The sequence below is a fragment of the Notechis scutatus genome, chromosome 2, assembly GCF_049901735.1.
Source record: "Notechis scutatus isolate UNSWTSFEM ecotype Mainland chromosome 2, rNotScu1.2, whole genome shotgun sequence".
Taxonomy (NCBI): domain Eukaryota; kingdom Metazoa; phylum Chordata; class Lepidosauria; order Squamata; family Elapidae; genus Notechis; species Notechis scutatus.
In genome coordinates, this window is record NC_142010.1 from 79,547,811 (window position 1) to 79,560,742 (window position 12,932).

The window sequence follows — 12,932 nt, forward strand, 5'->3', positions numbered from 1 at the left end:
TGAGTAGTTCGGAGAACCGGCAAATACTACCTCTGACTGGCCCCGCCCCCATCTATTTTCTGCCTCCTGAGTCCCAGCTGATTGGCTGGGTCTTCTTTTGTTGCCCTTCACAGGAGAACGGAGCTGGGAAGCAGGTTAGTGGGGTGGGGAGGGAATGGGATTTTGCAGTAATCTTCCCCCAGGAATGGGGAGGGAATGGGGATTTTACAGTATCCTTCCCCTGCCACGCCCACCAAGCCACGCCCATCAAGCCACACCCTCATAACTGGTAGTAAAAAATTTGAATACCACCACTGTATGTGAGGCTGCCAATTAGAATATCTGCTTTAATATCAGCATGGCAAGTAAGGTGGTTTGGATATATGTCATCTCATTTCTTTAAAAAAATAATCTAAATTAACAAGCTTTCAGCTTAAAAAGAAAAAAAAATGTGAAAACCAATCAGGTAACATCTATCTATCAAGGCATTCCTATCCTTTCTTTTAATAAAATGTCTAATGAAATGGAAATATTAAATAAAATCTTAATAATCCTGGAACGAGTGAAGCGAAATAATACTTAAATGAATTATCTAACCCACAAATCTTTTGTGCAAGAGTGCATCAAGCATAAGGTGAGGGTTAGTTTAAGGCACCTGTTAGACCTTACCTGACTCCAGAGCCAAGAGCCAAGTGCCTTCACTTCACACAGCTTTTTTTCTTTGTTACACAGTCTGAAGGAGATGGTTAAGAATTTCTTTGCAGTGAAGGGGCTGAGATGCACTTCAAAATAATGTGAAGGCCTGTGCCATTGACAACAATATTTCTCTCTCATCAATCAAGGAGGGGATCAAAACTCCAAAATCATTAAAATACTAAATAAAATAACAAGCCTTAAAAAGAAAATGGGGAAAAAGTATTCTGCCTGTTTCTGTCTAGTGGTGGTGTGTCTTTTTCTTACACATATTGTCTCTCACACAACCTCTACCGCTGACTGTTTTAAACATTCATTCATTCATTCATTCATTCATTCATTCATTCACATCCTTAAATGGAAAAAGCAATAAAACATTTACTAATAGTGTCTTGACAGCCAAGTTATTCACAAGCAATTATACTGAAATGGATAATGATCCTTTTACCCTTGAGTCCCATCCTTCTTGATCATCCTTAGACTCAAGATCACTTGATTCCTCATGTTTATATTTATATTTTCAAATTTTAATGCCACCCATCTTGACATTTACTGTTCTAAAATACCAGCACTAGGCATTGTTTACATGAATAGTTTTACTTACTGTATCAGTTTCTTAATTCTTTGGTTTTATGTCAAAATGCAAAATGTTTCCATTTCTTTTGTTACTGCTAAGTAATTTAGTAGCCCAGGATTTTAATAAATGAACCCAATCAATCAGAAGTCTAATCAATCAGAGTTTACTTGGTGAAGAGAACGTTTAAAGGAATTACAGACTAGAAGGGAATACTGTAAAGACTTCACATGAAGCTTTTATCTGATCCCAAAGATGAATACTCCATGGCTGTAGGAACCCTCCAACAAATTATAGATTTTAGGGATGACCATATAACTAGTCCTCAAATTACAATAATAACTGAGCCAGCAATCATAATTATGGTCATAAGTTGTAGCAGTTGTAAAACAAGTCTCCATGTGATCAGACCTGATTTTTATGAGCTTTTATGCCGCAATAGTTAAGTAAGATGGTTAAATGAACTCTTTAAAACCATTGTTTGCTTTTGGTTGGATTTAAATAGCAATAGCACTTAGACTTATATACTGCTTCACAGTGCTTTGTAGCCCTCTATAAAGTCAGCATATACAGAGTCAGCATATTGACCCCAATAATCTAGGTTCTTATTTTACCGACCTCAAAAGGATGGAAGGCTGAGTCAACCTTGAGCCTGTGAGAATCAAACTCCTGGGGTGAGCAGTGAGTTAGCCGTGCAGTACTGCATTGCACCACCACACCACTCATGGTCATGTGACTAGGGCATATTAATATGGGCCAGTTGCCAAATGCACAAAATGTGGTCACATGACCAGGGAGTGTGACACTGAAACTTCGAAACTGGGTCCTTTTGCTAAGCAAGACAGTTGTTAAATGAGTTTTGCCCCATTTTATGATCTTACTTATTACAGTTGTTAAGTGAATCTAGCTTCCTCATTGACTTTGCTTGTTAGAAGGTCACAAAAGGTGATCACATGACCCCAGGACACTGTAAACTGTATAAATACCTGCCAGTTGCCAAACATCTGAATTTTGATCATGTGATCATAGGGATGCTACATGGGGTGATAAGTGTGAAAAACAGTCTTAAGTCACTTTTTCCAGTGTTGTAACTTTGAATGGTCATTAAAGAAACGCATGCAAATCAAGGGCTACCTCTAGTGCATGTGTTCACATTTAAATAAATCCCAATATATATCTGTTGAAATTCATAAAGTTCAACAATAAAGTTATCCCAAGTGCATTCCGGAGTAAAGGAATTGCTGCTATACGCTGTTATCTAAGTGTTGGTTGAAATATGCCCCTCTGCTAAGAACATCTCCTTTTGTGTATATTATACTATTTGCAAAAAAAAAAAAAAAAAGTGCAGGTAGATTTTTTTACCAATATAAAAACAGACAGTAAGGCATCACGGACAAATCAAAATTTATTAAGACAGACAAAAATGCAACTACTTAGGACTACAGTTCAGCATTTACAGTTAACCAAGGAAATCAGCAAAATATTCACATTCTTTTTAAGTTTTCATAGGGAAAAAGCATTCAAAATTGACTATACTACTCTAACCATGGTATTTGTACATTCCATCTACAGTAGGGACATGAAACTGAAACACTTAATATTTGGACCTCTCCTACAACGCTATACATTAAGCAATAACAGATGTCAGCAGCATTGAGAAAAGTATAAGAAGACCAAGTACCATGCATGTAGAAAGGGCTCTTAGATGCTTATGACTCAGACATTTCTGTGCAGTTAAAGCAAACTGGATGACAGAAAGAAAGGAGAGCTGGGAAAGCAACAAACTTAGAGGGGTGTGTGTGTGGAATGGTGAGATTTCAAATGCTTTGATGGCAGTGAGAATCCAGGATTCATTATGTATCATCAAGCTAAGGGTAAGCCTATTACCTGTAGGAGGTAAAAGAAAAAAAACACCATCCACTTAACTTTGCCATGTGCTAACAGGTGTGAGTTATTTATTTCTTATTGTTGGATTCTGCCCCATGTCATTTGCTGCTTAAAGAATATGAAATCATTAGCATTCAAATCTCGGGAACAAAAGTGAAACTAAAGAATGTATTATTCTACAGATGATTCCTGTGTGGGAAATATAAACTATAAGAATAAATATGAAAAAGATAGTTGGGCAAAGAGGAGCAGTTTGCTCCTGCACATGCTTACTTAAGAAGCTCACAATGTGACAAGTTTCATCATGCACAGGCTTACATCTCTTATGCATCTTCATACTGAATTTTGTGTCATGGTGGCAATACCAGCTTCCCTTCCAAATTTTCTCTCACCCTCAAGAGTTATCCTGAGCAGAGTTTGCAATCTGCCTTTCCCTCTGCAATTTCCAGCTTATTCCTCCAATCCCAGAGGAATCCCTCAACCTGTAGTAACAGGGGAAGAAAGCAACTGTCAAAATATCCATGCCTATCATTTCAAAGGCAATCCTCATTTAGTGACAACCTGCTGTTAAGCAATTCAGTCACTAAGTGAAACTGTGACTGTGTTTATTACCTTACTTCCGCTTTCCTTTGCTTTACAGACTTCTGGAGATTGTAAAATGTGGCACTTGGTCATAAAGTTATTTTTTTCATCATAATTCAAACAGTCACTAAAATGTGGCAGTTGCTAAATGAGAATGCCAATATTGGCATCTGAAGTTTTTCATCTTGGATACAACCTATTGCAGAATTTCAGAGGAGGCTGTGAACCAATGAACCAAATCTCTATTTTGTGGGAACAGCATGTGAAATACAATGTGAAACCATAATTATTCTTTTAGTAAGAATAATGTAAGAAAATTAGGCAACAGCCCTAAAAGCTTCCATATTTCAAAACAGCTCCATTTACACAGACTAATAGGTTGGAGTATTTCTGGACTGCCTTGGTTCTTTTTTTTAATATGGGAGTTGTCAGCTTTCTAATATTGGGAAGGTCAATGATTCGAAGAAAAATGGAACACTTTAAGGGAAATAGAAATTAAATGAAACTGGGGGAAAGTTAAAAGCTTTTTGTCTCCCAATGGGAGAAACAGAATACTTAATTCGCTGTAGGGTATAATATTGATGGCTCTACCTTACACAGAATTAAAGAACTCATTTATTTATTATTTTAATGAACTAAAATCCTTTTTTGAAGCATAGTTTTAAACAAGAGGACAAAAGAGTTCTTATATCATGACTTTAATGGAGCTTGCATTAATCATTTAAAAAGTAGGTGTTAATTATGAACAAATATAATAATAATAATTCTAATAACCAATGTTGATGGTATATTTTATACCTCATAAAATCATTCAATTAGATTATGTGATTTGCTTTCTAGAAATATTTTTTTCACTCTGTTAATTTTGCCAGAAAATCACCAGACTTAAATATTTTTTTTGCTATTACAAGCTTTTTAAAATGAAGATGATTTCTAAATATTGCTTCTGTACACACTAAAATAGCAGGCATAATCTTTATTAACATGTGTCTAAATTATTATACTGAATTCCATTCTGGGTGCTTATGAACCCATTCGTAAAACCAGTTCAGTAGATGGCAAATAACTTGGATCAAAAATCGTATTATTGGCTTTAGAGTACCAAAATGGTTATAATAATCCAACTATAACCTTAATAATGCAGATGCTGTTTGAAATATATATTTGTAAAAGAACCATTTGTTTTCTTATGTGGTTAAGAGTTTACATGAATATAAACATCATGCACCAATATATAGCATTAATTGACTGTGGCCATAGTTTAGATTTCATTGTAAATCTTAAATGTCACTATTTAGGCAAGGTTTCTATATATGCATCAGTTCTCCACTATATAATATTCAGATTATGTTACATCATGGTTTTTTTGTTTAAATTCTGATAATAATCACTGTTAAATAGCAATTAAAACTGCACCGTTTAGAAGGAAAATCTTATCACAGGGCAAAGAATCCAATATGATTAGTGAAAAAAAATCTTTGGAATATCATTGTGTTTTAAGTGTTGGTTGGAAATAGGGAAGGCCTAAAGTCACTACACTTCTATCTAAGAAGCAGGCTCCCCAATAATATCAATGTGATATTGGAACTTCTTTTATTTAATGATGGTTCAGCAGGTGATGCCACTGAAGGAGAGAATAGAAGAAGGCTTCAGATGAAAGTAAGCAACATTTTAATCTCTGAGATCTAGTAGTTAAAACTGTTCTTCCCCTTGTTCTTAGATGCTATAGTCTTTAGAGTAAGGAATGCCACTTTTTAGCTCCCTCCCAAGCTCACATTACCTATTATTAGGTACGCTTTGCCTATCTTCGGTTGCAACCAAGTTCAGGACCATTGAGGTTATTAAAGGTTAGGATAGAAGACTGTGACTCTTCAAATAGGTCTAAAGTTAGTTGATTTTCAGTACTGTCCCTCTATGCACATACACACTGGAGGAAATGGTTATTTGCTGAGGTTAGAATTTCCTAGATAGAAGGCAGAACATATATGAATTATTTGGCCAAACACAAATAGGGGTCCTGATGCAGAAATCCTGATAGGTAGCAACATGGAAGAGGTAGAACTTTTGCAGATGAGGATCTTCCTGGTAACACGATAGTACTTGGGCATCAACTTGTAATTGGTTGGGTGGGGTGGGTGGGAAGAGATATATGAGGTAGTAGTGGAAACTCCAATAGCTAATTACAGGAAAAACTGATAGTGTCAACAATAGGTTTAGCATGGATGAGAAACAATGAGAAAATTAAAAGGAAGTATATAGATCTTCTAAAAAGATGATTAATAAAACAGTGGAATGGAAGCTGCATGTTCAGAGACAAGTCCACAATATGGCTTGGTCTTCGACATAGATTGCTATTGATTATAATCTCTTTGAACCAGCTGCTAGTTCATATCACTGTATCAAAATTGAATATAATGTAGTACAAAATAACCCAATTTGTGTTCTGGTTATATGCATAGCCAAACACCATTGTTATTTTTAGTCCGGTAGCAGTTCAATCCATGAAAAGCTATAAAGTATTTTTGTTTTTGTTTTTAGAGAAGCTAGGACAGGAGGTCTATTATTGGCTTGGTAAGACAAAATAGTAGTTACATTATTATTATTTTTCCCTCAGCAGTTTAATGAGAAATGAATTGCTGCATTCTCTGGCTTGATAGGAAACTCAGAGATGCTGCCATGGCTTTGTGTTTGGACTTGTTCTAGTTTTGCACAGTTTTTCAGAGGAATAATAGTTTATAAGGCTTGCTTAGATTATCCTGTGTAGTTTTGCCCTTTTGTCCCTTTCCCCAAAGCTTATGTTTACTATTTTCTAATGAAGCAAAGTATTCCTCATGACAATGACTGGGAAATTAAGCTGCCAGTTTTCAGTTCCTCCAAAGGCACAGTTCTATTCTGTTTCTTTGGCTCTGCTCTCATGGGGCTACCAAGGCTTGGCCTTTCTTTTACAGGCTGCTGTTCAATTGATATAATTATAGTTGTTCCTGTAAGTTTCCTACCTAAAATTACATAAATCCATGGTGGTTTATAGCACATTCTTGAAACCTTGCCCCCTTTCCAAGCTTAAAATGTTTTCTCTAACCAGGGGTTTTGCAACTTTAAGATTCATGAACTTCAACTCCCAGAATTCCTCAGCCAGCCATTCCATGAGTCTTGAAGTCCACTAGTCTTAAAAGTTGCCAAGGTTGGACACCCCTGCTCTAGAGAAACAGAAAATTAGATGAAAGGAAATCACAAACAGAACAATGTTTGCAGGTACAGACAAAATGAAGAAGGACCAGGGCAAATCCTTAAGAGTTTATTTTATATGTGTTCTTAAAACTAAGGAGGTTATCAGTTACACTTCATTTCTACTCAGCATATATGAAATGACTTTCTCCTTTATAATGTTGACATCTTTTGCCATGGTTTACTGTAGGATATTATATTTCAGGGAAAACATTTCAAACACCTCTTCAACAAATTGTACACCACCATGTGTTGGCAACTTTGAATGCACAGAGGTACCACATACAAATGAAAACTGTATTACCATAAGACTGTGGGATCAACAGATGGATTACAGATTTTGAAGAAACAAGAAGATAAACAAACTATGTTTTTGTACAAGTCTACAATCAGATGAAATGTACTGTTAATATTACATTTAAGCCCAACAATTCTCCCAATTTGGATTCCTCCCCCCAAGTTTCAGATCAGGGCTGTTTTATTTATGGAAGTAATCATGTCTACTACATCCATTTTAAATCAGTGGGAACTTTATTATCGGATTCATATAGAATTTCCTGTGAGTTGCAGAGGTGGATGCTAGTCAAGTAGGAGAAATCACTGATTTAATATTCAGCAATAAGGGGACACCAAACAAACATGCACATACACATATGCAAACCCCCTCAAAAAGCTTCTCCCATGTTACTGTTTGTGTTGAAAATGAAGCTAAATGTAAATTACTTTGCATTGTGCGACAGACAGCATTTCATTGCAACTAAAGGAAAGGTGATTTCTAGGAGCTTTATTAAACAGAAACTTCACCTTTAATCAGTAGAATGAAAAGTGGGCATTATACTACAGCTTCCAGTTGGCTTTTGACTTTTCTTTAATAGCTCTGCAGCCAAATTTAAAGACCGTGGTCAGTGCAATTTGTATTGTACATTGCACTTAACATCAACTTGTCTTCGGGAGTAAACTTCATTAATTTTACAGAACTTTAAGCATGAGTCTGGGAAAAACATCTCATGGTTTTCTGAAGTATCTTACAAGTGTGATATGTTACAACTCTTGGGGTGAGAAGGTGATATCAACATGTAACAGCTTTGCAATGCTCCAAGGTTTGACCCAGGACCCGTTGCTGATATAGCCAACAGTACAACTTCTAGCATCAACTGCTACTCGTTTCTGTTGCAGCTCTTCTAAACAAAATTAGTTTCATGGCTTTTTTTTTTTTAAAGACGGTTAGGGCTAGGTAAGAAAATCAGGTAACAGTTTATATTCGTTTGCTAGGGAGATCTGTACAAACCTCCAATGGACATTATTGGCTATAAGTAGAGGCCAAATGGCAATTAGGGCAGAACCCAATGGCTTCATTGTATGTCATAGTAAATGCTACACACACATCACAGTTTGGCTTGCTATAGATAAAGTGTTGCTTAAAAAAAAATTAAAGCTACTATATGAATTTCTTTTATTGGGGCTCCGCAGTAGATGATAGATAGAAATTTGATTACTTAGGAGTCAAATATCAAATATCCTTAGGAATCAAATATCAAAGCCTAAACTGTGCATTAAAATAATAGAAATCTTTGTGGGAGAAAAATTCAGAAAAGGTTCTCTCTGGGAAGCACCTTTTCTTCTGGCCAATTAATTTGGATTGCTCTTTTTTAGGAGGAGTTGAACAAAGTGAAAATGCAGTATTAAGCTCTCATATTTGGCATTATTTTGATGGATTCATTTTCAGGTCTTCTTGTATAACTTTTGTTTAAAAGCAACTTGAACTACATTGTGCCAGAAACAAAAGGCATAAATAAGACAAGCTGTAATAGAATAAGCAATGATCTGTGGGTAGATGCCATTTGTAATTATTAAGAAAGAATAATAGAAATTCATACCAAAGAATTAGCATCTTTAATATACCCCTTTCTTTCTTTTTTAATTTGTATTAGAATAAAAATATTTTTGTATTGTACTAAATGGCCCTTAGCTTTTTGCAGAATTTAAAAGACTTACGTAGCAGTTGACTTTATTGTATTTAATAAGAAAAAATGGGCACTTGTTATAATGTCTGCTGTAGCACATTTATTTTCTCATAATTAATGGCAATTGAGCACAAGATGCTGCTATGGAGATAGAATAATTCAGGACCGTTTATGGAATAATTCTATTCCACACTCTTCCAGTTCATGTGTATAAGTTTCTCTTGTGATGTTAACTAGGAGTGATATTAACCATAGAAACAACTGCCTAAGGATATTTTTTCTTCTAAACTGGAGCAAATAAATACTAACAATTTTAAATAAAGGAAAGACAGCTTATTCCTTTTGATGGTTAGTGCCTCTGACAGTTTCAGTGCTTCCCTATGAGGAATCATTAGAGTAAATGAAAAAAAGAAGCAGCATTTTTAGCAGTCCAATTCCGGAAGCAGGGAGAAGCTTGCATAGCATCAGCGCAAACTCAATTAAAACAAATTCGAGACTTGCAAGCCTGCAAAAAGATGAACAAGAAACAAAGAAATGCCTTTGTGGAGTATGACTTCCTCGTCTGTGTTGAAAAGGAGGTTCCTCTTGTTAGAAGTCGAAAGGTGAGCATTGTGTGTAAGCATGCAAATCAACAGTTTATTTTTAAAGTCAGCATCACTTTCATTAACTTAAACTGAACTGAAATTGATTAATGGGCTAAAAGGTCAACTGAGATCTTGTCCTCTACACCCATAGTCAGTGGGGAGAACTGACTACTATTAACTATTAACTGGCTACTATTGGCATTCGGCTTTCCTTTTGCTAAACAACATCAGGCAAAGTAAGAAGGAGATAAAATGAAATAATTTAGTCAAGCCAGAACGGGAAAGCAATTTGATCTTTTCGAGCGGGTTCTGCACAGCAAGACAAAAAGATCGCCTGCTTTAGCTGCTGAAAAGAAAGCAGTGTGGGTAGCTGACAGCAAATTGCACAATGCAAAAGGATGCACCATATGAAAACCTCAGAAGCTGTAGTGTGAAAGAAGTTTACTATGGACTATCTCCCCCTCCCCTCCTCCATGGTCTCTGTTTCATTCAAAATGATATGCTGGGTGCATGGATTTAATTATGGGAAAAGTGAAAAACAAATGAGAATAATGCATACGGTTATGCTGAAGAGCAGAAAAATTTGAGAGTGAAAGCCTTTTTCCAAATTAATACAGAGTATATAAAATTAAATCAAGGGGCGAGAGAGTTGTCCTTACTGGCAGTATGATGGCCACAGGAGCCCAAATGCACAGGTGTGTATAAAGTTATCCCCAGTGTACAAAGTGCACCACATACAAAAGGTCTTCCCAGTTCACTTTAGTGACAGATTCAGCTATGCATGCTGATCTCCATTGTTCCTGTGGAGGTGAGGCTACCAGTAAAGTGAAAGGAAAGCCCAATTGGGAAGGAGATCAGTGTGCATACTGGGAGGCCCATACAGTTATTGACTGAACTTCGCATGTGATGCCTGATGTTTCCATTATCTCTGCGGAGATACAAAATGATTGGTGACATTGTGCAAAACATGAGTCCTCAGAGGTATGGGAACTACCATATATACCCAATTTCATCATCCTTATCATCATCTTCATCTTCATCGTCCTCATTAGTTGCTCTTACATGTATCTTCTGTTTGTCCTTTTTTGCTGCTTCGTGTGTTTCTTCCAGGTCATCCAACAACAACACTGATCCACCGCTACCAAAATCCCCTGAGGTTTCTTGCTCTTCTTCTGCAAAAGGAGAAGAATTCACAGCTATGATTTAAGCCCAGTTTTCTGCCTTGGCACGTCAACCGTTTCATTCATTAAGTTATACTCATTCTTCCTGTCAGTTTTATTTTTAGACATTCCCCCCCCCCCGCTGCCCAATGGACCATATCACAATGGGAACTCAAAAGTGCATACAGTCCTGGCAGAACCCCCCTAAACCATGCGTTTTCAGAAGCTGAAAACAGAACCTTACATTTCTAAATAGTTGGTTCAAATCCATTTCAGGTCAATGGTGACTGAAAGACACCACCAGCTCATAAGTATTCGAAGGTATCTGAAATGAGTTGGTGGTCTCAATAAATTGCAAGCCTCAAAACACCTCCCCACAAGCATCATTAAACACTACTGTCGGTCATGATTTGACATCTCAAGAAATAATGTAATGGAAATGGAAGAAGAAATATTCCATTTGTGAGCCTATCTACCAAGTCCAATAAGAAGATTAAAAGTAAGAAACGTAGTGTGGTTCTGCATTAAAATAATTATGTGGTTTGTTTATTGCTTAGTTGGCTTTCAAAGTGTATGTGCCTTGAGAGCTGAGTAGATGTTTCCTGCAAAGATCAATAATAGCAGACAAACCTTCCTGACAGTCAGCCTGTCTACTATTCCTGGCCGGTTTCACTTTTCTTAATTGAAAGTGTGCCTTAATAAAAAAAAAAATCCAGAAGTCTCTGTGATGCAGAATGTTTCCATTGCAAATGTACAGGATGCAAAGAATGTCTTTGCAGCTAGAAAAAAATGGGAAAGGATCCTTGAAGTCTAAACGCCAACAATTTCCTTATATTTAGTCACCTTACAAATAAATAAACTCCAACTCTATGACTGCTCATGCTTTGATTTTAAAGAAGAAATTCCAGACTCGGACTTTCCATTTATAGGCATTGATGCCTCTGAATAAATATTGCTTTAAAAAAGTTTCAGGACTGCATTTCTCAAAAGCCAAAATGTGCCCTTTTAATTTTCCTCAGTTGAGGATGGAGTTGTAGAAACTGCACTTGGCCTGCCTTCTACCTGTCCTCCAGGTGGCGCTCCTAGAGGAGTTTGTAGTGGCAATGTAGAAGATCATTATTATTTTGAGAGTTTAGTAAGGTATTATGATTTTTTCCTCCATCTTAAGAAAAGTCCAGAAGTTTAAAGCTCATTGAGCACTAAACTGCTGGTTTTTAAATCTTGCTTGCTGAAAAAAGGAGAAAGCAAGAGAATCTTCTGTTTCTATTTGAGAGTCATGTGCCAGCCAGCCAGCCAAGATCAGGTCCTGCAGTCTCATCACCACAGCAGAGCTATGAAGACATGATGCCAGGTTTCGATAAAAAAAAAAAATTGGTTATTGAGCCATGGTGCTGCAGTGATTAGAGTGCAGTACTGCAGGCTAATTCTGCTGATTGCTGTCTGTCTGCAATTTGGCAGTTCAAATCTCACCAGGTTCAAGGTTGATTCAGCCTTCCATCCTTCCGAGGTGGGTAAAATATAGGACCCAGATTGTTGGGGGCAATATGCTGACTCTGTAAACTGCTTAGAGAAGGTTGTAAAGCACTGTAAAGCAGTATATAAGTCTAAGTGCTATTGTTGCTTGTTGGGAGTTTCTGTGCAGAACCTAACACTGGGTAATGTGGAATCTGGCTGCTCTTTGAGTATCTCTGCTATAGTTATTAAGGAGCCCTAGGAGTTTATAAGAGATTTAGGTATTCTGTTGCTTGATAGGTATACTTTTTATATTACGCTCTTAATTTTGTCTGCTTGAGTTAATAATATAGCTTGAAATCCTTTCATACCTGGTGTGCTTATTGCCTCTTTTTGGAAAAGAACAAATTTCCTGGGCACCTGATCACTGTCCTGGCACTTGGCAATAAGAATTCTTTTTTGGTGGTGTTTGCATCCCATTTGACAGACAATGATTGAGGCAAAGGAGTGGAGAGGACATGGCCACCAATGGTGGGCAATGGATTCTGGATTCTGCTTAAGGTCCAGTGAGCCTTTATTGGGATTCGCTAGTTTGAGATGTCACATTTGCAACATGCAGCTAAGAATATGCGTGGTTGCAGTATTAGCAGGAACCTTTGCTATTAAACTTCTGTGACAATGATGCTTGTGCAATGCTTCAGTTGCAATTCCAAAAATGTGCTTTGAATAGGGGTACCCCAGGAAAAGATGTAGTTCCTTCAAAACATCTTTTCTGAATGATTTCTGAAGCATTGCCTAATCCTAAAGCAACTCTGATAAATGCCTTATTTGT

The 12,932-nt window shown here is 36.8% G+C and overlaps 1 protein-coding gene across 2 annotated transcripts in view; it reads right to left on the reverse strand.

The window, feature by feature from the left end:
* Positions 1–6,997: 6,997 nt before the first annotated feature.
* SPOCK1 (SPARC (osteonectin), cwcv and kazal like domains proteoglycan 1) overlaps positions 6,998–12,932 on the reverse strand; it is a 528,048-nt gene continuing 522,113 nt past the window's right edge. For both annotated transcript variants that reach the window (XM_087955273.1, XM_087955274.1), the window contains one exon: positions 6,998–10,660. In XM_087955273.1, coding sequence (XP_087811399.1) covers positions 10,479–10,660 — 182 coding nt within the window. In that variant the 3' untranslated portion in view covers positions 6,998–10,478. The remainder of the gene's footprint in view (positions 10,661–12,932) is intronic.